Source organism: Filicampus tigris, chromosome 5, assembly GCF_054856515.1.
Source record: "Filicampus tigris isolate MCC_2025a chromosome 5, RoL_Ftig_1.0, whole genome shotgun sequence".
Taxonomy (NCBI): domain Eukaryota; kingdom Metazoa; phylum Chordata; class Actinopteri; order Syngnathiformes; family Syngnathidae; genus Filicampus; species Filicampus tigris.
Window position 1 is genome coordinate 1722716 of NC_141221.1, and position 27002 is coordinate 1749717.

Consider the following 27002-nt stretch of genomic DNA (forward strand, 5'->3'; position numbering starts at 1 on the left):
TCTTGTACTTTTTTAATCATTTAATATTATTAGTGGTATTTATTAGGGAAACTATTACTTTATGAAGAAACAATGTTTTTTTTTGCTGCTGCATAAAAAAGTTGACTTCAAGTAAATAATTTTTGGTAGTCTTGAAAAAAAAATCATTTCCGATTTTAATATGTGTGTGTATGTTTTTCTAGGTGAAAAAAAAGTAATGTTTTGATTTGACTTCATTTCATCATGACTCTTTTTTTTATTCTTGTAAAGAACTTTTCTCGAGAAAACGTTGCATATCATGAAGATTTTTTTCAAGCTTTTTGTAATCCCATAAAAAGATTTTTATTGAAATGTAAATGTCATATTTACAAAACCATCGGCTTTGCTGGTTCGGGAACCAGAAGAGGCTAAACGAAGCATACGCTGTACTTCCACAAAGTCAACAAAGCCAAAAGATTCTTCTTCTTCTTCTTCTTCTTCCAGGTGAAACTTTTGGCTGAGGAACGGGCTAACGGCCGTCGGAGCTCAGAAGTCGGCGTCCCAGCCCGAGAGCTCGTCAGGAGGAATTTTGTCATCGGGAGGATAAACGTCAAAGTGGCTGTGGTCCAGAGGACCCGACACCTGAAAGACAACAACAAGACAAGCCGAGGTCAGCTCACTTTCGCTTCAGCTACAATCACTACATTACTCGGTGCTACATGTACTTATTTAGTTCCTTCATTAGTTACATTTTGGGTGCAAGCAATCCACATCACACACCTGACACCATTTCCATCATTTCTCTAACGGACCTCAAATCGACTTCCGATGTTCTGGTAGCCTTTCTTTTTTCGACTCGAGTATAAACTGTGAGTTTGAAAAGTGTTGACGACGTTTGAAAGCGGAGATTGCAAACTTACATCTCTCTTGAGGGGCGACGCCAGGGTCCGAGCATTCAGCCCCGCCCAGTCGAAACCGTTGAACCACCTGCACACAATTTTACTTTCATTTGGGGTTGTGAAGATTATTGATGAATTTTTAAAAATCATCTCATAATGGAGCTTTTTTTTAACCATACATTTTTCTATCAAAAGATGTTACATTCAAAAAAAGAATACAGTTTCCCTAAATGTTTTAAAAATTCAATTTTAATTTTTCAAAAAATACATATTCTAATCTAAAAATTTCAGTTTTGATCACAATTAAAAATGTATTACTTTTTCTTTTTAAATCGTCGTGTAAATTACAATTTTCTTCAAAAAATGTTTTTTTTTCTATTTTTTAAAATATTATTTCTTATTTCATAAAAGTTGTAATCTTTTAATAGTACATTTTTTGTCAAAAAATATGTAACATATATGTTACTTTCTCTAAAAAATAAAAAACTTATACTCTGGTAAATTACAGTTTTGTTGTTACTAAAAAAAAACAAAAAAACTTTTAATCTTGTAATAGTAATTTTTGTCCCAAAAAATTACCATTAATCTTGTAATACATAAAATTTCAGCCCCCAAAGGTTTTACACAAAGTTTAATACATGGGATGTTACTTTTTTCTTTGGTTAAAAGTCCACTTTAATTTTACAATATTACAATTTCTATGAAAAAAAAAAAGTGATATTATTCCCCCTGCCAAAAAGGTACCTTTTTATTCTTGGAACAATTTTTTGTCCAAAAATGTTTAAAACTAAATGTGATAACAATTTTTCTAATAGAAAGAAAACTTCACAATTGTTTCTGGACGAAATATAACTTTTTTTTTCCTCCCAAAAAACAAAAACAAACAAAACAACCCACGTGACCTGTGTTTGTTGATGTCACTGATGCCACCTTTCATGTTCCCCAGCCGCTCGGCCGGATTCCCCCTGAGGAAGACCAACCAGAAGGACAACAACAAGCGGCTTGTTGAAAGCAACGTGTGCGTGCAAGTGCGAGTGCAAGTGTGTGGCGTCCACGTGATGTGTGTGTGTGTGTGTGGGGGGGGGGGGACGCAAGCGCTGCGGCACCTGCAGAGCTTGCGTATGAGGTCCTCTGGCCGCTTGCCGATCTTCTTAGGGAAGTCCATCTTGTCGACGCCCTTCAGGATGTTGGTGTACGTGGCCATCTGGTCGCTTCCTGTGAAAGGGGGGCTGCTCGCACACAGCGCCAACACATTTGATTTATTTATTTGGGGGGGGGGGGGGGGGGGTTAGCGGGTGGGTTTGCTTTGCAGGATGTTTTGGAGGGCGCACCTGCCAGTCAGAAGCTCAAACACCAGGATGCCCAGGGACCAAAAATCCACGCTGAGATTATGGCCCTTGTTGAGGATGATCTCCGGGGCCACGTACTCGGGGGTCCCGCAGAAGGTCCACGTCTTCTGACCCCCGCGCATCTTCTTGGCAAAGCCGAAGTCCACCTTCAGAGACGTGCTAAGTGGTATGCGCCGCAGTATCCATTCGGTTGCCTCTATTTTGCCCTCAGTCTCCTCTTGGATAAAATGGGCCTACTTAATTCTTACTATCCACTTTTGACTTGCGTCAATTCACTGTGCCATTGGAGCATTTGAGGATGAACACATTTAGCTGTGTTATACTCCACAGTCTCCTTGTGGTCGCAGCGCTACGTTTCCTTGCTGCCCTCAGTCTCCGCTTATCCAAAATTTGTCTCAGTCTACTAATGGCAACACATGCTAACATTATCTCATAGTGTAGCTATGCCTATTGATGCTACTCCACCGTCTTCGCCTGGCTGCACTTTGCCCTCAGTTTCCTCTTAGCTAAAATTTGTCTAGCAGTCTACTAATGGCACCACATCTACACCACAGTCTCCATTTGGCTGCATTTTGCCCGCAATCTCCACTTGGATAACAAAGTGTTTCACTAACCACCGTTCAGATTAACATTAGCGTACTCTGTGGTTGTGCCTTAGCTGTGGACGCTATTCAACAATATGAATTTTGCCCTTAGTCTCCTCCCTTAGTCATTATTGCTCACTCATTCATTTTGCCCTCAGTCTCCTCTTGGATAACAATGTCTCTCCTCAACCACTTTTATTTTACGTGCTTCTGTGGCTGTGCCCGAGCTCCGGACACTATTCCAGCGTCTCATCTTTGACCGCGTATCACCTTGGATAAAATGTGTGCGGTCCACTCACCAGTTTGACGTAGCCTTCAGAGTCCAGCATGAGGTTCTCGGGCTTGAGGTCTCGGTAGAGGATCGCCTTGCGGTGCAAGTACTCGAAGGCCTCGGTCACGCAGCCCACGCAGAACTTGGCAGTGGTCTCGTCAAAGCTCCCCCTGAAGGAGGCGCCGACTCGGTCAAAGCGCAAACGAAGACCGTCTCCGAGCCTACCTGTCTCGCAGAAGACTCCAGACTTCTCCGCCGAGACACGCCTCCAGCAGCATGTAGACATATTTGTCATCTCGGAACGTTCGGAACAGTCTGGAGCGGAGGAATCGCAGAGTCAGCCTGTCGGCTCACTAAATGACGAAAAGGTTACCGTTGCCCTACTACAGTCTGGTAGCTTGATGCTAACACAGCATGCAAAACGCCAACGACGCGCTAACAAAACGAGCATTGATGTTGCGGCGTTGTAACCCTTTAAGCAACCAATGTTTAAACACTAACACTTACTGGCACGTATTCTTTACCCGCTGCAAAGAACAACTATTTTGCGCATTTTCAAAGAGCTAATCATCTACAGATTAATCGTTGAATTAAAGCAAATAAAATAATAATAAGAAGAAGTAATCCAACAACAAATTCAAATAATAAATAAATGAAATTGAAGTTGTATTTGGAGGCACCAATGGAGTGTCACTTCTGGATGGACTTCCAAGTCAATGGAAGGAGAAGAGACACTGTCCATCTGGCTCCTGATTTTGTCAGTGCAAATATTCGTAAGAGCAAATTTGAGACGCTGGTTCCGACCGGACGACGAAGGGCGAGCTGGCCTCGGCGAGGATGCGGCGCTCTGAGTGGATGTGCTCCTCTTGCCGGTTGTCCACCACGTGCTTCTTCTTGATCACCTTCAGCGCGAACGTCACGTCCTCCCCCTTCACCTTCACCTGCCAAAAGGCAAAAAATAACATTTCTGATGATGACCAATTCAGGAAAAAAAAAAAATCAACAGCCATTTTGCACAGAAAATCTCGGAATATGACCACATTTTGGCTGGAACATGAGAAGACATTTGAATATGGATGACTTATTTTGGGAGAAAAAAACAACAACTTTTTTTCATTGGATTTATTTATTTATTTATTCATTTTAATTATTGCGGGAAAAAACCCCATGAATTTAAGATCATAAAATTACCCCCAGAAATTAATCCAAATTTTGTTGTGAAAAAATACAAATTCAATTGTGTGATATTGAAAAACATATTGATACTGAAAAAATAAGACTTTCATCTTTTTTTTCATGAAAAAGTGGAACTTTCTTCTATTCAGTTTTTACTGAAAAACTGCAATTTTGTTTTTTTATAATGTCCGAAAACGCCATAATGCCATATTTTTTTAAATCATAAAAAAAAACTTTTGATTATCAGGAAATCCCTATTTAAAAAAAAAAAAATCCATGTTGACTCAATCCCAGAAAAATCTGAATTCGATCTCTCAATATTACAATAATTTTGGATATTTTTACCTGTTTCTTTAATCTAAAAAAATGTTGAATTGAAAAAAATGTAATGAATTTAGTCCATCATATTTTTGAAAAACGTTAAAAACTTTGTTCTTTTACAACTATGACGAAGCGTTACAATTTGTTTTTATCCCCCACGCCCCAAAAATAAAGGTTGCTATTTTTTGTTTATCTAGCATATATTCTTGAAAAAAAAAACAATTTAATTTTTTTTTTAAATGTAAATATATATATAGGAATATTTTTAAATTGAATAAAAAAAAACGTATTTCACAATTATTAAGAGAATTTATTTCAATTGAACTGTTTCTTTAAAAAATATATATAATAATAAGCCTGATTATTTAATGAATTTAATGTTCCATTCTATCCTATTTTTTTCTCTCCAAATATAGGCCCTAAAGGAAAAGTGCCAATGAAAGTGCTTGTTGCGTTTGCGCGTACCAGTTCAACCCGTCCGAATCCGCCGACACCGAGCGTGGCGACGACGTCCAAGTGGTCGAGCGGTCGGGACGGCGAGAAGGCGGCGGCCATTTGCTTCAGGCGCAGCACGTCGGGGGGCAACGTCTGACTGGGGCGACGCGACGGCGACTTCCTGCGCGGGACGCCGACTGCGCTGAGCTAACGGCGGCGAACAAAGCAACGGGCCGGCGCCGTACCTGGCGTGTCGCTTCAAGTCGTCCCGGTCCAGCGTGGCCACGTAGCCTTGGAGGTACTTCTGGAGCTCCTCAAAGGTTCCCACCGTCTGGTCGAAGGTCCTGGAACCACCGACAACGACACGCTACCATAAAGCACAGGATACCTTTTCTATCGCCTACGTTTCTTGACGCGGACCCTGACCCAAATTTTAAACCATAATTGTGACTTGGAGCCCTACTTTGAAAGCCTCACCTTTCTTTCAAATCCTAAATCATAAGCCAATTTGAAACTCTCATCCTTGTTTGAAATCCTGCCCTAGACTTGAAGCCCTTACCCTTGTGTACAAAACTAACCCTGTCCTGAACCCTAATTTGAAGCCTTAACACTCATTTGAAGCCCTAACAATGGCGTGAAATTCTCATTTGAAACCCTTACACTGGTTTGAAACCGCAATTGAAAAACCCTAAAGCTATCTTGAAATCCCAATTTGAAACCCTACCCCTACGGGTTGAAAGGCTCATTTGAAACCCTAACACAGTCTTGAACCCCTCATACTAAACCCTATTCCTGGTTTGACGCCCTAACACAAATTTAAAACACTCACGCTAGCTCCAAACCCTCATTTGAAACCTTAATCCCGTCTTGAAGCCAAATTTGAAACCCTAACAATGGCTCTAAACCCCAATTTCAAACGCTAACACTGACGTGAGATCCGAGTTTCAAGCCGTAATCTTACAGTATGTGTAAATTCCGATTTGAAACCCTCACCTTGCCTTGTCTTGAAAACCCTACCACCCAACCCCGCGGTGCTTGTCAAGCGCTTTGACTCACTGTCTGTCCATGAGGAGGCACTCCACTCCGTCATCGCCGGCAACGATGTTGGCGGACCTGACATCGTCGCTAAAGCAAACATTAGCATTAGCATTAGCTTTAGCAACATTAGCATGAGCGCTTATTGTATGTGGACGCTAATGGCTACCTGATGAGCGCTTTCTCCCCAAAGTAGTCGCCCTTTTGCAAGGTGTTGATGACCTGAGGACTCTTGTGGTCCTCGGTGGTCTGGGTCACCGTCACCTGCGGGGTGAAAAGACGCTGTTCGTCATGCTAGGGTGTTGACAGGAAGTAGGTAGTAGTAGCAGTACAAGCCTTACCTTTCCTTGAGTGATGATGTAGAAGGTGCTGCCCTCCTCGCCCTCGCGTATCACAAAGTCGCCTTTGTTGTAGTATTCCTGCCAGAGAGGGAAAGGTAACGCATCTAGAATAAGACAAACCTTATTTCAGACTCCAACCCAGGCCTGAAACCCTAATCCAGTCTTGAAAGCCGTAAAACACGATTGCTGTCTTGAAACCCGCACTTCAGCCAATTTGAAACCCTAAGCCTTATTTGAAGCAAACCACACTAGACCACAATTTGAAACCCTACTTTGTAACTCTCAGCCCAAATTTCAAATCCTTGACTTGAAACCCTTGTTTGAAACCCTACTCCTGGTTTGAGACCCTAACTATAATTAGAAGCCCCAACCCAGTCTTGAAACCTTGATTTGTATGGTAACCATTGTTTGAAAGCCCACGCCTGTCTTGAAATCCTCCTCCAAGCTTGAAACCCTATCCCCGGTTCGAAACCCTTGTTTAAAGCGGAAATCAACGCAAACATCTTTTTTTCAACAATATGTTCTTCCCAGCAGGCCCACTAGTTGAAACACGGCATTCGGATTCATTTTGCGTTTGCGGAAAACGAGTTAAGCAACCAAATTCCCCCCTTTTTAAGCCGTGTCTGGTGGCGGCCATTTTGTCTTCTGTCCACTGAAAATGACATCACAACTGCTCATAACCACCAATCACGGCTGACGTGTTTGCTGAATCTGAGGCGTGATTGGTGGTTGTGAGCAGTTGTGATGTCATTTTTCAGTCGACAGAAGACAAAATGGCCGCCCCCAGAGATGGCTAAAAACCAGTAGATTCATTTATATTCCACAAACGCAAAATGAATCAGAAAGCCGTGTTTCAACTAGTGGGCCTGCTGGGAACATATTCTTGAAAAAAAAAATGTTTGGGTTGACTTCTGCTTTAAAACCCAATCCCCAATTTGAAACCCTAATGTTGTTTTGAGACCCTAAATTGAAATCTTAACCTTTGTTTGAAACACCAACACTAATTTGAAACCAGATATCAAGTCTGGTTTTGAACCCTAAAACCCTTGTTTGAAAACACTGACTTGAATACGTATCCCCATTTGGAATCGAACCTAACCCTTCTAAATTCAAATTCTGTCTTGAAACCCGAACCTTTCTATTCAGAGTACATCTCAGATTGGTGCTGCGTGAGAACCTTACCACCTCCAGACAGTCCACGATCTTGCTGAGTTTGTCGTCGGGCAGATTAGCCAAAAGTGACACGCTGGTGGAAAAAACACACACACACACACACAAAACAGACACACACAAAACGTCAAACCAAGTTCAATCCTGCAGTGTAACCGTAACATGCAATATCCACTTGACCACCTGCTTGAAACCGTAACCACAGCTACAAACCCTAATCTATCTTGAAATCCTAACTTTTAACCCTGAACCTGGTTTGAAGCCCTAGTTTGAAACCCTCCTGCAAACTTTAAACCCTGCTTTGAAAGATTAAGGCAGGCTTGAAAGTCTCACTTAAAACCACGACCGTGGCCTGAAAAGCCAGCTGTTGTAAACTGGTCTGAAACCATTCTTTGAAACGGACTTCAAACCTTGATTTGAAACCCTCAAGCAGGCTTGAAATCCTCACTCCAAACCAGCACCCTGTCTGGAAACCCTATTTTGAAACCCTAATGCTGGCTTGAAACTTCGAATGCCAGCACTGTCTTCCAACCCTGATGTAAACCGCACACTTTGGCAGAGCTAGAGGTACCCACAATGAGGGGAAAAAAAAAAAGAAAAGAAATGTAATCCAGATCTGATCCAGATTTGGCAGCAGTGTAAACAAAGCATGTCACATTCCATTGAAAACCCGGTTGCAACCTTAAGCCTAGCTAGAAACTCTTTTCAAAGCATCATTCGAAACCATAAAAGCACCCTGCGACCGAGTTGAATCCAGAGCCGATCCAGCGTAAAAATAGCACGTAAAAGCCTGGCTCCAACTCTAAGGCTAGCGAGCTAACCCTGGCACAAATGAAACGCCAATTTCAAGCCCTAAAACTGAATTTAGTCCAGATGCGATTTTGGCGGATTTGGCCGCGGCGTAAACGAAACATGTCGAATGCGCTGAAACATATTCCCGATGCGTCTCGGCTTTGGGGGATTTTGGCCGCGGCGGGCGCATCGCGGCGGGCGCTAAGCCTTTGAACCAACCTGCGCAGGAAGCGTCGGTACTGGTGGTGGCGCGTCTCGGCCGTCCTCCTCATGATGTTCTGGAACGCCTCGCGCTCCAGAGCCCACGTGCACACTTTGTTCACAGCTGCCGGGGAAACAAAGGCGCCGCGTCACGCCACGCGAGCTATTTAGGCTTAGCGATCTGCATTTGTCTTTTTCCCAAGCAAATAACACGCAACGTTTTTTTGTGAGTACTCCCAATTCCGACCTTTCCAGACCAGTTTTGAAAGAAACAAATGACTCGGATTGATTTGGATCTTGCCCGACTGGGTTGACGTGACCTTTTGTGAACAAAAGCACTTTGGATCGATTTCTCTTGTGTAGAAAATTTGATTTGAATCTCGACGGTTTGTTGAAAGAAACACTTTTTGTATGCAGGCACATTTCTTGAGATCCTCCCTGACTGGTTTGGAAAGATTGTTTTGGGGGCTTTGGAGCTCACACCAACACTTGCGAAAGAAAACAGACGAGCCATCCAAAGCAACTTTTGATTTGGATGGATTTTTGCTAGCGCTTGTTAGCGTCTCGTGCCGGCCGCTAATGCTAACGAGCCTGTACTTGCGCTCAGCTCAGAAAGGATGCCCAGACTTTAGCCTTCCCGCATTTGACATACGACGCTCGGCCGCTTTGCCAACAGAAGCGCTTTGGGGCGTGAACGGCTGTCGCCCGGCCCGGCCCGGCCCGGCCCGGCGGGACGTCGGCGTTGGCGGCGGCGGCGCTTGAAAGCCTTTCGAACGAGATGCCGGCGCGGCGTTTACCTCGCACGGAGGCGGTGCGCGTGCAGTTGTAGAGGATGGCCAGCTCGCCGAACGCCGTCCACGCCACCATTGACGACACCAGCGCGTCCTGCTGAAGCACGTCCAACTTTCCATCTGCGAGCGAGAGAGCGAGAGAGAGAGAGAGAGAGAAACATCATAGATTATCGTGTTCCACGCACACACATTACAGTACAGTAGCAAACATCATAGTCATGTTTTGATGTAATCACTGCCTATGTGTGCTTTTTAAGGCACTTGTCAAGGACAAGAGCTTTTCGCAAGTGCCCGGATGACGATGCCCCCTGTCAGGAACAAGAACGTTCATGAAAGCGCCTGTCAGGAGCAGGGGAGCTACTGCAGTCAGCATAACTTTGGTCAAAACGTTACATCAGGAACAAGAACGGAGTGCTACCTGCCAGGACAAAGAGGTGGTTGCCAGCTTCTCCCTGCCGGACCACGTATTCGCCCTGCTGGTACTTGCACAGGTACATGCACTCCACCATGTCTCTGAGCTGCTGCGCCTCCAGACGCTTCAGGTACTGGTTCCTGTTCAGGGCCTCCGCCAGCTGCTTTTTCACACTGTCGCAAGCACGGAGGAGTTAGTCAGACGCTGTCGGCGACCGATTGTTCGCCCGCGTCGGCGTGACTCAACGTTTCTTTGTCTGCTGTGAAAAGATGACAACCGCCAACCGGCAACAACAGCAACACAAAAAAAAAAAAAAACACGCAAAAAATCGAAATGGAAAAAAAGAAATCGTCACAGCTGTGGCGGGAGGAAGGTGTCGCTTGCTGTGTGAGGCCCGCCCGACAAGTTGCCTGTCCGGAAACGCAATTTGGGAAAAGCACAAGTCAGGAACAAGAACACTGTACATAAAATCACCATCAGGAACGAGGACTTTGACAATATTCACTTTAAGGAATAAGTATGTCACTTGCGTATGTCCCCCTGTCTAACCCTAACCCTGTCTGGAACAGGAACTTTGCTAAAGTCAGCCGTGTGGAGCAAAGACTGGAGTGTCAACTGTCGGGAACAACAACGCCGAGTTGTCAGGAACTATGACTTTGTTGTGTGTCATGATCGACAACTTTGCTGAACTCTCCTGCCAGGAACAAGACCATTGAGGATGTCGTGTGTAACAAACAAGGACTTTGCTTAAGTCTCCGGTCGGTAGCAAAGATTACAATAATGCAACCTGTCTGGAATAAGGACTTCTTATTATTGTTTCTGGAATAAGGCTACATCTGCCACCCAGAAAAACAACTGCGATAAAGCCACCTGTCGAGTAAAACAAGTTTGCTTAAATTTACTGTCTGGAAGAAGAATGCTGCTAAAATCTCCTTTCTGGAACAAGAACTTAAAAAAAGCATCGGGTGGTGTTCATGAATGCGTCCCACCTGGACTCTTTAGGGACTCGGGCCTTGTCAAAGGAGAACTTTGGCAGGTGGCTACAGTCGTAGGTTCGTGACGTGGGTTCTGCGGACACTCCTGCTTTGGCGCCCTTCCTCTTATTGAGGGTCTCCTTGACGCCCACTCCCAGGACAGCGGCGGCCGGTCGTTCCCCGTTCTGGTTTTGGACCTCATCCCGCTGCTTTTTCCGCAGCTCCTGGCCGAGGTGCGCCAGGGCCTGTTCCTGCGCGGCGATCTTCTCTTGGAGACTTCTGAGCAGCTGCTCTTTGGCGGCCAGTTCCTGGTCCTTCCTGCGCAGCTCCCGCTCCAGCTGCTCCACGCGGGCCCTCACGGGGTCCGCCGAGGGCCGCTTGGAGCGCTTGGCTCTGGCCGAGCCGTTGCCCATCCTTCCAGAGCGGGAACGCCAACGGCAACGGCAACGGCGGGGCCGGACAACGCTGGAGGAGAGGAGGAGCGTCATTCAGCCTGTCATTCATAATTCACAAGGCAGCAAGTGTTGGGTTACACAATCAATCAGGGCCCGCAAACACACGCACGCACATTGGCAAACGCACAATCACAGACAGAGGGCACCGAAACGCACTCACACACACGCACAAACACACACAAAGACAGCGACGCAATCAAACACACCCGCTGACACAAACACACACATCCCCTCGCACTCAGACTTACAAAAACAAATACTCAGCAGACACACACGCAGATGCATGCACACGTTTACATGTACGCACAAACACAGACACACACGGACAGATAAACACACGCGTGCACCCCTATTGACACACAGACACACGTACAAGACTTACACACGCATAAACTGACACAGGCACACACTTCACATTCGCACACGAACACACACTAAAAAAAAGAAGCCCACGCGTCCACTCATGGAATTCCACAGGAACAATAAGAGTGTTGTTCCTCGCCACTGCTTCCCGCTCATCATGCACGTGAGCCTCCACTTTCTGATGACGTCACACGTGCAACGTACACCGACAAAATGACGTCACGACACCAGCACCCACTTCAAGTGCTGAGAAGTGGCGGCGGCGGCGGCGGCGCGCGCCGGCAGCCGGCATCCGGAAGCCGGAAGTCGCGTCCTACCTGCCGAGGGACGAGGTCCGAGTCCAAGGCGCTACAAGGCGGCGGGCTCCATCCGTTGCTGCGTGCGCGGCTCTCCCTTCTTCTCTGCGCTTCTTCCAACTCTGCTCGCGCATGCTCAGTGTTTGCCGGGGCCGAGCGCGCCCCCGCCTGAGCGCGCCCACGCGCCACGCCGGATGATGTCCACTTGCGTTCGGAAGCTAAATCTCGCATGCCCGTTCGTGTGTGTCAGCCTGTGCGTGCGTGTCGGTGACGTGATGGTCAGAGTGTGTGCACATGGATGTGTCGGTCAGTGGGTGTCGCGTTCTTTTGGTGTGCGTGCGTGTGCGCGCGCGTATGCCCGCCAGACATTCCATCGATGAGCCCACCAAAGATGGCAGGTGGCCAAATTTGCGACGCCCAATCAGTCCGCGCCTGAGCACGGTCACAGGCCAAGAACACACGCGCATGCTGAGGAACTTTGCTCAAGTCAGCTGACAGGACTGTGAGAAGTTTGTGAATGTCGGGGAAAAGTCATCAATCTGGATCAAGAACATTGTGAACGCAACCTGTCAAGAGCAAGAACGATGACGAAAGTAAAGTCACGAATCGGGAACAAGAAATAGGTTGCATCGAGCATGTAGCGTGTTAGCTCTGAAACATTGAACAAGTGACATTCAGCGCAGGTCGTCAGGCTAAATGTCATTTTGATGTTATTTCAGAAATATTTCTTGTATTTTTTTCAAAGGTCACTTTGGGAAGCGCTTTAGCCGCTTGTCGACCTTTGACCCCTCATCTTGTGTTTCAAACGGGTCAGGACCGCTTCAAACGAAATGGGTGCTGATGTTTCATGACGTCATCATCCCCATAGTAACGTTGAGGGTGCAGACTCCCAACATTAGCGATGTGATGCAGTGACGTCATTTGGCCTTACAGGGGGCGCTAGATAGCCGTCTACTATTCAAACGTTTCCCTCGCTACAATTTCAATTGCCGTTATTTTAATTGACAGAATTACATTCGTCCTATCTACATCATAACATAAACATTTAAATGTTTTTAATGTTTTTAATATTTCAAATGAAATTTAGGTATACTGAGCATTATAATACAAGATGACTAAACAATGCCTTATTTAAGAATGTTTTTATTATACGTTTTAATTATTATTTTTTGAAAACGGAATAAAGATGTACCACACTGAATACAAAATTAACAAGTCAATTGCTCATTTAAGTGATATTTGATTCATTTGCATATCCCAATTACATTTAAGAAAAACGCCAAAATATAAACGAGTGAAGTCACTAATGTCAGAATTTGGACGATATTATTTTAATATTTGTATTAGAAATACAATATTTTTTAGATTATAAAACATGGATGTAAAAAAATCATTTCAATTCTTAAACAGTTTGTTGACAAAACTGTCTGTACAATTACCTTTACCTGTCCTCGGCAATAACGGTTAATAATAACACCAGTAAGTCATTTGATCTTTTTTAATTAACTTTCTCTTGGTGACAAAAACATTTTTGCATTTGTGAAGATAATAAAAGGGGAAAGTATGCATCATGTTCACAAAAACATCACAAACATAAAAGCGTCACAGGAATTTTAACATGAAATGATAATCTCATAATTGAGGGTATAAATAAGGTCAATAGCAACATGGTGAATCCACATAAAGACGCATAAATAAAACTTTAATTACTGGACAAAAAGTTTTCTCGACAACTCAACGAGCAGGGGAAAACACGGCCACAACAATTGGCATAAAGATGCTAAGCATGTAGCTTATCCACTGTGATGCAACGCCGACAGGCTAAGTTAGCACCCGAGGCGTCTTTGAAATGCAGCCTGCACATTTTGTTCATCGAAAAATGAAAACGACAATGACAAAAATTACAGCTAGTCTCAGTTTTGGCTTCGCGGCGTGGCGCGTGCTAGCTAACCAGCAGCTAGCGTGACGCGCCGCCCACTCAAAGCAAGAACATTGTAGAAAAGGACACCAGAAAACTCTTACAAAGAGGTGGAAAAAGCCGTTAGCGACGTAGCAATGCACGCTAACGTAGCTTTGTGCTTTCCTCGCAGACATGGAGGTTACTTTTTTTTTTTGTCATCTTGGGTCTTCATGTTTATGCTCGATTTAGCAGCGTGGATCTGCAAAGACCATATTGGGGAAAAAAATCCAGGTAAATTCAACAAATCAATGAATGAATACACATTTTTAGTAGTCTTTACTATTGCATTCATTGTATTTTAAAAATTAAATGACCTATAAATGCATATTTACTGTAGATTTTCAACTCAACTTTATTTATCAGGCAATTAAAAAACAACAATTGCATAGTAAATAATAGATCCATAATAAAATATGAAATGTTATATTTACATACATGTATACATATGACATTGGTAATCTAACAGTCATTAAAAACAATGTTGCACGTGTATTAATAAAAAAAAACCATATAGTGAATAGTAGCGCTAATGGCAATTACCGGAGTGACTTCCATCTGTCCTTGTCCATGTTGTTGTCGGGACCTTCGCTCTCGTACGACGCCAGGCACAACGCTGCAAACAACAAGAAGAAAACATCGTGAGACGACGACATGCATGTCAGCACACACTTGCCACCACAGCAAGCTCCGATGTTCTAGTGGGCTTTCCCAGACATTTTTTTTTTTTTGCTCCTCAATCGAGTTCACAATAATGCAGATTTTTTTTTTCTTTGAATGACATCACAGAAAGCTGGCATTTGAAGAGGGGTGTGTAGACTTTCTACGTGTGTGCGCAGGCGCGCGCGTACCGTCTTCGGTGTAGACGGGCGCGGTGAGCAAATAGTGCAGAATCTTGCGGTCCTTGTCAAAGGGACACTGGACAGCCTTCCAGCTCATGAACTCGCTCACTTGCTTGGCCAACTCCCACAATTTCTACAAAGGCACAAAAGTAGAAACTTTATAAGCCACATAAAAACAAAAACAAAATCACACAAAGAGCCGCCAGTGGGAATAATCGCCCAAAATGAACATAACACGGAGACGTTTTCTGTTCATCGTCAGACTTTATGCTGCGACATTTGTTTTTTCTTCACGTAAAATTATTACTGTGTATCTCATAAGATTTGGACTTAGAGTATATGTATTGAAAAAAAAAAACAATTTTGATTACAAGAAGGACTTTTTCATAATTTGAAGACTGAATTAAAATAGTACTGCAATAAACCAACAACTTTTTTCTTTGCCATTCTGTATTGTAAAAATGCAATTTTTTTCAGAAAAGTGGAACTTCAGTCGCATCATTTGGGGACTTTTTTGCTGAATTTTTACAATGCTGTCGTAAAAATTGAATTTTTTCAGAAAAGTGGAACTTTAGTCGCATAATTTTGGGACTTTTTTGCTCAATTTTACGAGTGTTGAGAATTTTTTTCTCACTAAATTAGACATTTTTGCTTTATGACTCCCTGTCCTTATCATTTAGAACAGCATTCGCATCATTTTCAGATTTGATGTCTTGTTAAATAACACCTTTTTAAAAAGTCAGACTTTATTCTCAGGATTTTACAACGGCCTTGCAACGTTACAAATCTTTTCTTCCCCTCATAAAATGAGGACTTCATTTAAGATTTGACATCTTGTATAATCACCGTCTCAAAATTGTTGACTATTTTGAATATTTAAAGATGGTATGCATTGTAAAAGTTTTTATCCTCATAAAATCAGTTCTCTGTGATATCTTGTTGTTTTTTTCTTTTTTGCATAAATTTAGGACGTTGGGACCGTCTGGCTTTATTTCAGACTTTTTCTTCATTAAATTAAGACTTCAGTTTCAGAATTTTGAACAATGTTCTTGTAAATGACAACTTTTTTTCCCCTCGTACAAATTATGACTCCTTCCTCAAACGAATAAGCATTTTTGTGTGATTTTGGTGTCTGTCATTCCGTGAACAAAATAAAGGTCAAATAAATCCGAACTGAAAGCTGCTAAGCAACAACATGACGACGACTGACAACATTTCAAAATTGTCCAAATGAGTTGAAAATAGCCAAAGTGTGACTAACTACTTCTCTTTTCCATTACGGGACGCTCTTTGGGGAAGTTGACGTTTCAAGAAACTGGAGTAAATCAACCCCTTCACCCACCGCCTAAATAAAAGCCCCATTTCAATTGTTTTTCATTCCTCAAAATTGCATTTTTGATTTTTCTGGGGTGGTCACCTGGAAGTTGACGTGTCCGTTGTGCAGCCGGTTGGCGCAGCCTTCGTTGAGGAAGTAGATGTCCTTGATGAGCAGGCTGAAGAACGGGATGACAATCTGGACGGACAACAGGACAACAAAAATCAGCTGCGGAAAAAGGTCCAATAAAGTGTCCAGCTGGAAGTCTTGGCGGTCGTGGTGGTGGTTGCGTCACAGCGAGGTCATGCGTGCGTGCGTGCGTGCGTGCGTGCGTGCGTGCTTGAGAGCCACGTTGTTATGATTTTGAAGAAAAGGCAACATGACAAGGACAGCGCGTTGCGTAAGCGGAGCGGACGCCGGGCCAGCCTGCTGTTGCCGCGCGACCAAACAAACAAACAAAGACACAACAAACGCGGCCGAGTCTCGTCATGTGAAAATGACAAAGTGGGAGCCAGCAGACAAATTTGAAATAATATTCTATGATAAATAATATTCACAACAATATGAAAGATTTAACAATCCCTTATAAAAGACTTATATCAAAAATTGAAATGGATAAAATTATCAGACTTGTCATTTTTTCAAGTATATTTTAACTGAATAATTATTACAACGTTTTTAAGAAATATAAACTAAAAAACAAAAGTCAAGATGAAATAAATGGTTACAACAAATCAAAATACCAATGTAATAAGACTTTGTTTTCTGTTTTCTTTCAAATTAGTTAAAAGTATTTAAAAGAACATTGAAGATATTTTATAGATAACTAAAATGACAAACTGAAAATGTAACATTAAAAAAAAAATGTAATTAAAAAGATTAAAAACGATAGTGTCATGTTAAAAATTATGTTAAAAACGTTCAAATTTACCAACATAATATGAAAGAATAGAGAAAAATGATTATAATTTTGAAAATGAAGAAAAATATGCAAAATCTTTAAATATGTTACAGATAAGAAATAACATTTTTGAACAAATATAAAAGATTCAACATTTTTCGAAAGAGCAACTGTTTTTGAACAAAGAAATATGAAATATATTTTCTTAAAAACAAATTTTTAGAAAAATTCAAAATTGTAATAAATTAAAAATCTTAAAAAATGTAAAGAACATTACAATTACAAATGTGGATTTTTTTTAAAAGGATTTAATTATTTTTAAAAAACGGTATTATTCTCAAGAAATATATTTTGTTGCTATTAGTTATGTTGACAAAATTCTTATTAATATTTTTGAAAAACATTTTCTAACTGATACTAACAACTGAGAAGAAGAAAGCAACAACAACCCAGCGGAGGTCCGCCGGGGACCATATTCATCCCCCCCCCCTCTCGGGTGAGAGGTGACAGCAACAAGAACATACCAGACATGCTGGAACTTTCCACTTGGCGACCCCCGACCTCCGGCCCGTTGCGTAACCCGATCTCGACAAACAAAGCTGGCATTCCTCGCGCGGGAACGCATGCACATTACATCCAAATGTTCCTCAAGCGCCGGATCACGACGCGGCTTATCGCAAAATCCTGTCGCCGCTGTGACGTTAATGAAACAGCAATGGCGCGCCCCCCCAACATTTGCACGGCCTCAAGAAAAGGAATAAAATAACCAATTTCACGGCAAAAGAACACGACGGCGCACCCGTTCTCTTTCACACACATCCTAAAAAATGGCAAATCAAAACGCTTATTCGACATTTCGAGACCCTCTTTTACCCTAACGTTTGAAAAAAATTATCAATAAATTCCTGGAATTGAATGGCTGGACTTTTTGTTTTATCAGATTACTCGATTAATTGACGTGATCGTCAGTTGAATACTGCCATTTTAAAACCTAAATCCGATGTCTCGTGTCACGTTTCTGGCGCACCACTTTTTGGGCTAAACTGCCAAAGGTGGTCCTCACCTTCTCCCTGCTGCTGTTGGCAGTGATGGACCTCTGGGTGGCGCCACGCAGCGCCGTCCTGTAGTTGTAAAAGTTTCCGGAAGGATCCATCTGGTGCTGCGCAGACGACGCGTTACAAATGCAGTGTGTGAAAAGTGCTATATAGATACAATTTGATTTGATTTGATGTGAAAACCAAAGCAGTGGGACGCCCCCGCCGCGTTGATGTGACAAGGACGAAAACGGCGTACCTCCAGGATGTCAAACTTGGCCGTCTTGACTTTGCTCCACGTCTTCTTCAGGCGGGACACGGGGCTCATATTCATCCCGGCTGGAGTGAAAGAAAATGACATGAGAGTGTCAAACGCATGGAGGAATCCCATTCGGTGCGCAACAACGCACCACCTTTTCTGGCCCCAAAGACAATGACATTAAGATATGCCTCATTTCCCCCTTCCTGGCATTCAAAAAACTTCCATTAACATGTGCCACATACAAAAAATATTGACTGTCCAAGTTGGGGATTGCCAGGGGGTGGGCATCATTAGACATGTACTGGCTTTTATTGGGGTCACCAGACTTAATAGCATACTTCCTGACCTCCGTCTGTGGGGGCTACAGCATGTCCAAGTTCAAGCGCCGCATTTTCCTTGTGTGTTATTCAGTGTCAACAAAACTAAAATGTCCTCTTGGAGCCACTTTCTGATATAAAAGGAAAAAAAGAGAAAGCACTGATGGCTGTTCTCACGATTATCTTGAAGCAGAAAAAGAAATAAAAACACTACGCATATTTTTTTTTTTTTATTTGACTGCGGTTTTGGAGTTGCTTTTTGCTTTGACGTGTGAGCAAACATTTGAAATACAAGCACTTTATGGTGGTGCACTCCCAGTTGACATTTAGTGTCAAACAAGGATCCAAAAAAAAAGACCAAACCAGGTGAAAGTCTACTAGCTTAATGCTATCACATAATGCAAAACGCCATTGAGGGGCTAACTAATAGCATCTGTGTCACAGTGTAGCAACCAGGGCCCGACCGATATGGAATTTTTTCAGGCTGATGCCAATTCAGATATTTGGCAGAATTCAAATGCGATAACCGATTAATCAGCTGATTAACACCAAGTAACAAAATAATAATAATAATGACGGATAATATAACAATCCTCATAGGAATATTTTCTTTATCCTCTGCAAAAAACGGCTCATATTACTTCAGCTTACTGCGTTTCAATTGCGACCGTCTCCATACACAGTCTGTCTGTATTGCGCTGTCCTCGGGTGGCCAAGGCACATACACCAGAAGAAGCAGTGCAATTTATGTAAAATAAATAATCAGAAATTAAATGATAAAGTGCTATTTTTCTAATTAAATACATCCTATAAATATATTATAAATATTCTTCTTTTTTGGGAGAGGCTGGAATGGATTAATGGCTTTGGAATGGACAGATGATTGTAAAAGCGGTCTTAAAATAGGGGGACCCCCATGCCACACTTTTTTTCTTGAGTGATTAAAAAAAAAAAAAAAAAAACGTCAAAAGCCAAAGCGAGATGCTGAAGCGTGAGCAAAACGGATCACCGCACGTTTTGTTCAACACTTCCTGCTTCCCAGGAGACATTTTGCTTGCGTCTCGCTCACTCAAGTCACTGACGGGCCAACGACAGCTGGGGCCCAAATGCTCCCGCCTCCATTCGATGCCCCCACCCCAAAAAGAAAAACATCTCGACCCCTTCTTCCGTGTGATCGGACTTTCTCCGCGCAGTGTTGACCATCTGCTTTGATTGTTTGCACACCCCCGCCCCAACGCCGCCCAGCCAGATGACCAGATGCCCAACACACACACATCATACACGCTCCTCCTGAAACCAGGACCACCCTTTCACCAAAAACTGAGGTCAGCACCAAGAGTGGAAATCTCATCTTCATGCGTTTTTCAACATCATTTTCATGCCAAATGGGACGCGCAGCCGATGAGCAACTTACAAATGATGGCCATAAGGCTGTTGAAGTTGCCGATGTTGAAGCATTCGCGCGCCACGTCGATGAAGAACTCCACCACCCGCGCACGCTGCTTCTTCTTCATGTGCTGCCAGGCAAAAAAAACACAAAAAACGCTTAGAGAAGACGAGCTGCTCGTGACAAACATTCGCACCGGAGTCGCCGTCTCAAAGCTACACGTGTTGCTAATGCTGGACCTCACACGCGTCAACATGAAGCCTATCTGCAGAAATAAAGTAAATGGAATTAAAACATTTCAGGGTTTGAAAATAAACAAAAAAGAAAAAAAAAACTGTTTGAACTACTTAGCAAAGAAAATGACTGTAAGATCCGGCGCTAACATTTCAAAGCTAATGCTAAATGTTTGGTCATGTTGGCCACTCTTTTAAGTACAAGTCAAATCACATTTAAAACACTCTAGGGATTTTGGAAAGGGAAAAAAAAACACTCATTTCAAATGTTTGCTAACGCTAACATACAATTTTCAGTAGAATTTTAAAACACTTCAGGGATTGAAAATAAAGCCTTCTTTCAACGACTGAGCAATAAAGATCGTGATGAGTCGTAACATTTACATTGATTGTTTGCGATAACCGTAATGGATGTTAATACAAAACATTTAAACGGTTAAAAAGTCCAATTTAAAACACGTTCAGGTTTGGAAGAATCCATTTTTTGAACTACTTAGCGATACAAACGACCATTAGCTCCAAAGCTAAAGTCTGTAATGCTAAACATTTGCTAACACTAGTCACGACTTACAAGTCAATACAACGCAATTGAGCATCGAAAAAGGCCATTTGGATTTGGGAGGTGGGGGGGGGGTATTTTTTCCATGACTTAGCATTGACCGTTAGCATTTCACGTTAATGGCTGGAGGCCCTCACCATGCAGATCTCCGTCGCCACCAAGTAGCTGAGCCTGTTGAACCAGTCCACGTAGGCCTCCAAGTTGGCGGCCCTCTTGTGGTCACTGAAGGGATTCTGCATCAAAAAACGACAACAAACACTTTGAATTGCTGCTAAGCTTCTTAGCTTAGCATTGCTGAGAGCAATCACAAGAACAATAGAGACCAGTAATTCCTTTGTGTGAGGATTCTTCTTCATTTAATTCCACACATTCCCTTGGCCTTACGCCACTCACCTCTTGCGTGTTTTTTTTTGTTTTTTTTTCAGTGGGAGTGAGGGGGGGGTGGGGGGGGGCGGCACTCCCCTTTTTGAACTCATTGAGAGTACGAGTCAGGCTGGCCCGAGGCACAATGGCAACCTTGCCTCCCGCCTCATTAGCTCGCATCCCAAATCAGCCTGTTGCCTAGCAGCCTGACCAGACCAGCGCACCCCCACCCAGCCGTCTACCGCCGGCGGAAACTGCCGTTGCTAAGCGATGCCCGTCTAATCCAAGATCCCGCCGGGATTTGAGGGAAATCACTGGGCGAGAGCGCTTTTGTGTTTTCTCTATTTTGACGAGCTCAGCAGTGGAAAATTTGTTTTGTCCGTTGGTGTCACCCGAACCCCGGCGCCAACCCGAGGCGGTCGCCCTGCGTTGTGTAAACACCACAACAGTCTGGACCCCCGAAAAGTGGGTCAAACCACAGCCACAACATTGCATAATGGATGTCTTATCTGATGATTTATTAAGGGAAAGGCATTTTTTAAAAATTTTTCTTACCTTGTCATTGTCCACCGGATCTTTCTGGACGAATGCCTGGACAAACTCCTCAGGCCCGATGTAGCTGAGTCTCTCCTGAAAAAAGGAAGAACAACATTCTAAATCCTGAAATAAACAAATAAACATAAACAAAGCAGCAAAACGGAATCTTGGAAGGAGGTCTTCTTGGTGTTTTTTTTGTGTTTTTTTTTTAACTACAGGGTCAACTTCCGGACAACTTCAAAGATGTGCAGACCACATTCATTGACTGTAAATAATCACCGGTAAGGCCACTGCAGCCCATTTTCTCCTGACTCGAGGAGGCAAAAAAAAAAAAAAAATCCTTCCCGGCGATCGGTCCGCTTTTGGTTCTCACCAATTCTATGTGGGTCAGCTGCTGTGCCACGGTGAAGGGGTCGTTGCAGATGGACATGATGTCCCTCTGGATGGAGGCCTGCGGTTTGGCCTTGAGGACGGTGAGGCGCTCAGCCACCGCGGCGTTGATCTTGACCAGAGCCTCCTCGTACTGGCCGAGGACCGTCAGTCTCCGGATCAAACCTTGGCTCAGCTGGCTCACCGCCTTCCTGTAAACCTGCCAAAGGTGGGGGGGGGGGGGGGGGACACGCGTCCATTCAGTCGAGCGGTTGCGCCCCACCTCGGTCCTATCTATCGCATTCAAGAGGAGCTAGTGCACATAATAACGGTCAACGGGTAAACATTTCTGTGCCGCAGACGGGAAGTGCATCGTCAAATCAGACAATAGATGAGATGAACGAAACAACTTTGCACATCATTGTGTAAGATACCGTTTATCCCGCTCATCTAAGCAGCCTAGCGCCCTCGACCGGCTCGCCGTCACTACCCGGGAAACTTCAGGAAAACAGATCGCAGGATATAAGGGTTGAAATTTGGTTGCAGGTCGAAAAAAAAAAAAAAAAAAAAAAGGCAAACGCTTAACCACAAATAGAGGTTCGCTGTATGCCGAACTTTTCTATGGAAGTATGGTTTTCTGTCTGCGCTGATCTGCCTTGATCCGAAACCTTTTCGAGCCAGACTCCAGCCCTTCCCCTTTTGGCACGGTCCAAGGTGTTTCGGACTAATGACAAAGCCGCAGCTCACTCCAGAACCTCCAGGGCGGTTGTTTTCGAACAAGCATTACTCTGCCAGTGTTGACATGTGAACCGGGCTGGGCCAAAACCGCAAAAACCACTCGCACAAGGCGCCGCCGCCGCCCGGAATTGCGCAACCCAACGGCGTCCTGGAGGTCAGTTCCAAAAGCGCCTTCCCGCCGGGATCGCTACGGCCTCGCCAGCGGACGGACGGACGGACGGACGGACGGACCTTGGGCTTCCTGGCCTCGGTGGCCTGCAGTCTGAAGAGGCCAAGATTAGATAATCATTCCCGCACTGACACACTTAACTTGCTTACATAAGAGGGGGGCTAAAAAAAAAAAAAAAAAAGGGTGGGGGCGCACATATGTTTGCCTTTGTGGATTTCTCACCACCACATCCTGCACAACGGAGAGGCCAAGTCAGGCTTCCAAAGTCTGCAAAAACAAACCTTCGCAACAACGGCAACAACAAGCTCCATCGGGGAGGAGCGGCCGCAACTTTTATTTTCTTTTTTTTCCAGGGCGTGACCGTGTGATGACATTTTGAGCCAATCAGGCGCGGTGAGACTGGATTCCAGTGCCGTGAGACAAAACAATCCATGACCTGGGCCTGACCTGCGCTGGAAAGAGCAAGACGTTGCGATCTTCCCATCAAACGCGCCAAGATCCGAAGTGGACAAATGAGTGACACGACGTTCACGTTTCTCAATACGTTAACTACGGCTTGTCCTGGCTAGCGGGAGGCTAACGGCAGAATTGCCCGAGTCCATTTTTGCTTCCGGTCACAACGTTGATCAAAAATATCAATGTGCTCGTTAGGAATGGTGTTATTTCTTTGTCTGCGTCGACTGTCCGACACCCAGGGGAAGCTGAACTCACCTTGCTTGTGTTCTTTCTCAAATATGACACGGGCAACTTTGCTTTGAGGCCAACGATATTGGCGAGACAGTTGGAATGGTACGAGAAAAGTCACATATTTTTCTGCTGATCATAATTGAGGAAAAAGACAACGTTGGAAGAATAACATGCTACTTTTTAAAAAAGATAAGGCGTAACCTGACTAAATGAAAATGGCTTTTTTTTGTTTTGTTTTTTTTAGAAAAAAAAGGCTGAATTCTAATTAGAGTTAGTTGTAGGTTTCTCTTTTCAATAAAAACTTAAAAGGATTGTCATATTTTTTCCTAGAAAAAAAAAACACATCACAGGAGGACACTGTCATTTTTTAATCTATAAAATTACAAAATGAAAAAGGCCTTTTAAATCATATTATATTAAAGTTGATTTTTTCCCAAGAAAAAAAAGGCACTGAATTACATGATTAAAGTTGCATTTTGAGGGGAAAAAAAATGCAAAAATGGTTTGTCTTTTTTTTTTCCAATTGTAATATAATAAAATCATATTTTATAAGGAAAAAAAAAATGGTTTCTTTTATTAAGATTATGTTTCAAGAATACATTTTATAAGACAAAACATTTTAGTACTATTACAAGATAAAAATGTTATTTATTTTGAAATATATAAGTTGTATTATAATGAATTTATTTTCCTCAAAAAGTCACAATATAACGGAAAAATATGATTTTAATCCTAAGAACAAAACGTGTAATATTAAAAGGTATTTTTCCCAAAATATTACAATACGAATGTTGTATTTCGAATGAGGTGTGGACGTCAAGACAAGAGCAAAGACGTAGCAGTCAGAATGTGACACGATTCGAGTTCTATTTCGTAATTCAGTCCTATCGATGACTACCATGATCGCGCTCGTCGGTCCCGGAAACCAAGATATTCGTCCAAATCTCAAAATTTACGAGTGTCTTTGAAGAAAGCAGTAGGAAGCATCGGTTCCATTCGTTCTATTCACGAGCTCCAACGGCCGTAATGACAAGTCTTCCTCGGCCGCAATGCCAGCGGCGCGCTTTGGACGCACATCGCAGCAGATGTTCGACCGCGCATCCTCGCAAGACGCAGAAAATGTGCTCCAAAAAGGTCAACAACACAACAAGCACAAATGGAATGAGCAGGATTTGCTCCAGGCTAACTTTGAACGTTTGGGAGGATTTCACGCGTACACGGACAGCATCCTCTAAAAGGCGCCTTTATTTTATTTAGATTGGTTGTCTTGTGACTACCACTCTGTTTTTTTTTTTTTTTTTTATAAAAGCTGAGTCACTTTTCCACAAACATGTGATTGGAGAGAGCTCATTGCAGTCAATGTGCTGGTGTTTTTGTGGTTGTTGTTGGGTTTTTTTTGTTTTTTTGAAACGCAGCATTAAGAAAATATATGAAAAGAATATTCAAAATACATGTTTCAAGAAAATAAAAGAAACGTGCAAGAGCATAGTTCAAAAGAAAACAGAACCATATAAATTACAATTCTATAAAAATGTTGGGAAAAAAAAAATCATCAATTTAAATTGTATGAATACAACTTTGTACAAGCACTGTAAGTAGAAATTGCCCAAAATTTGGATTTTGTTTTAACAAAATCAAAAATATATTTAAATACATTTAAACCATATAAATAAAATAATAAGCTAAGTAATTTTAAAAGGTTATACAAGATATAGAGACGAATACTATTTCTTATTGCATAAATAAAAATTGTAAATAAAATTGAGACAATAACATTTGGGGGGAAAAAACAATGCAAAAAAAAAGTCATTTGCACCAATAAAGTCAATGTTTTTTCAAACAAATATGAGAACTAAATAAATGTAATTATTTGTGTAACAATTATGTAATTTTTAATAATTACAGAAGTATAAACAATAGTACAGCTATGTATTTTTTTCAATGTATGAATAAAATGTGAATTAAACTAAATACATAACACTAGCAAAAAATGTAATTACACCCAAAAATTGAAAATCATTTGAATAACTACAAATATATATATAAATGAAAACATTAGAAAAAAACCCAACAATTTTAACATTTTGTTTAACATTATCAATTTCAGTTGAATGTGTAGAAGGCAGAGCCAATACTTTTTTTTTTTTTTTTACTAAATATACTGTTTAACTCGCATTTATATGATTAAAAAAAGTATATAAAGAAACACAAAAGACAAGCTTGGCATCTCAGGTAAAGTGAGTCCAGCTAATGATGTTAATGTTTCACGTATTGATTTTGAGATTAAAAATGGCGAGTCATGTGAAACCTGCTCGACAAACAATGGGGGGGGGGGAGGAGGGGGCGATTTCGGCGGCGCTAATGGGGGAAAGGGGGGTGTTGGCGTCTCCCATTTGACAGATGGATGTTTGCCTTCCCCATCTGCTCTTTACAAGCTCCTCCTGCTGCTTTATTGTTGGCATCCAACACCCCCGATCAACAAACAAACGCTTCCCATGATAGAAACACACAGCAAGTCACCCACCCGCATATGTTACGCTAACTAGTAGCACAATGCTAACAGGTGACTATGTTAACAGGTGGCTAACTGCTGCTACTACGCTGAAGCTAGCAAAGACGACTGTTTCTTATACGGATTAACCCTGTCAATACATCAGGTGAGCAGGATGGCTTAGCATTAGCATCAGTTTTATTCATGTCCCCACCTCGTCTCCCGTGGAAAGCCGATGCGTGAGCTCTTTCAGGCTGCGCATCATCCGCTCGTCCCGGAAATCGTAAGGGAAGGTTTCCGTCCACTCCGTTAACAGCTGGAGGATCTTGGGAGCCATCTTCCGGAGTCGTATCTGGAACGGTAGCAAAGACCTGTGAGTGTAGGATTCGCTCAAGGGGAAAACGGGGTCAGTCGAAGATCTGGAGCGCCGTCCCCACCTTATCGGCTTGGGGATCGCCGAGCCGTTGCTGTTCCACGCACAGGTGGCACACTTTGGACATGAGCTCGTACGGGTGGATGAAGAGGCGAGAGCTCAGCAGGAATGTGAAGATGTAGGTCCTCTGTGGAGAAAGAACCAAATCAGGTCACAAACAGAGAAGTCACATGGGGGGAAAAAGTGTCCGTTTTTTTTTTTTTTTTAATGAGTACAAAATGGCCACCTTCTTGTGTCTTTTCAAGCACGGCTTCTAGAGACTTTTTTTGTGGGGCTACTCATAATAGGCAAATGTCATGATATCAAATCCTTCGACGGACCACTGAAAAGGATGAAAATGGATCTAACATGACCGCTTCAAACCAAGATGGCAGACCTCCTGTGTCTTTTCGGGATGGACTTTTGACACTTTTTGTGGGTCTACTCACTACGTAAATGGCTACAAAATGTCATTCTGCTAAAGGACATTGGATTTGTAGTCTGAATTTTAAAAAATGATTATTGTGGTTGCATTATAGGTTTCAAAAAAGCTGCTTCAAATCCAAATGATTATGGCATGTTAAGTCTTTTTTATGCCTACCAAAT

The 27002-nt window shown here is 42.8% G+C and overlaps 2 protein-coding genes across 3 annotated transcripts in view; both read right to left on the bottom strand.

Annotated features, from left to right (window-relative positions):
• Positions 1–169: 169 nt before the first annotated feature.
• On the bottom strand, positions 170–12000 carry prkg2 (protein kinase cGMP-dependent 2). Its single transcript, XM_086030534.1, has 19 exons — positions 11845–12000; positions 10725–11174; positions 9742–9908; positions 9330–9443; positions 8551–8656; positions 7552–7615; positions 6370–6447; positions 6198–6292; positions 6050–6118; positions 5239–5337; positions 5024–5174; positions 3866–4002; positions 3287–3376; positions 3090–3231; positions 2189–2352; positions 1964–2086; positions 1760–1822; positions 879–945; positions 170–600 (listed from the first exon to the last, which is right to left on the bottom strand). Exons 1-19 carry the CDS (start codon positions 11955–11957, stop codon positions 505–507), a joined length of 2388 nt encoding a protein of 795 aa, XP_085886660.1. The 5' UTR covers positions 11958–12000; the 3' UTR covers positions 170–504.
• Positions 12001–13307: 1307 nt separating this feature from the next.
• rasgef1ba (RasGEF domain family, member 1Ba) overlaps positions 13308–27002 on the bottom strand; it is a 39479-nt gene continuing 25784 nt past the window's right edge. For both annotated transcript variants that reach the window (XM_086030536.1, XM_086030537.1), the window contains exons 3-14: positions 26422–26544; positions 26199–26336; positions 21904–22119; positions 21549–21623; positions 20768–20863; positions 19866–19968; positions 18132–18211; positions 17902–17997; positions 16040–16135; positions 14632–14755; positions 14324–14396; positions 13308–13982 (exon numbers count right to left, since the gene is read on the bottom strand). In XM_086030536.1, coding sequence (XP_085886662.1) covers positions 13958–13982; positions 14324–14396; positions 14632–14755; positions 16040–16135; positions 17902–17997; positions 18132–18211; positions 19866–19968; positions 20768–20863; positions 21549–21623; positions 21904–22119; positions 26199–26336; positions 26422–26544 — 1245 coding nt within the window. In that variant the 3' untranslated portion in view covers positions 13308–13957. The remainder of the gene's footprint in view (positions 13983–14323; positions 14397–14631; positions 14756–16039; positions 16136–17901; positions 17998–18131; positions 18212–19865; positions 19969–20767; positions 20864–21548; positions 21624–21903; positions 22120–26198; positions 26337–26421; positions 26545–27002) is intronic.

What these genes read in the sequence shown, in the direction of transcription:
- prkg2 (XM_086030534.1), bottom strand. Translation starts at nt 11,957, where the DNA reads ATGCGCGAGCAGAGTTGGAAGAAGCGCAGAGAAGAAGGGAGAGCCGCG. An exon ending in CCACCTCTTTGTCCTGGCAG is followed by an intron (nt 9,444 to 9,741) that starts GTAGCACTCCGT and finishes TCTCGCTCGCAG; the next exon opens with ATGGAAAGTTGGACGTGCTT. An exon ending in GGGGAGAAAGCGCTCATCAG is followed by an intron (nt 6,119 to 6,197) that starts GTAGCCATTAGC and finishes TGTTTGCTTTAG; the next exon opens with CGACGATGTCAGGTCCGCCA.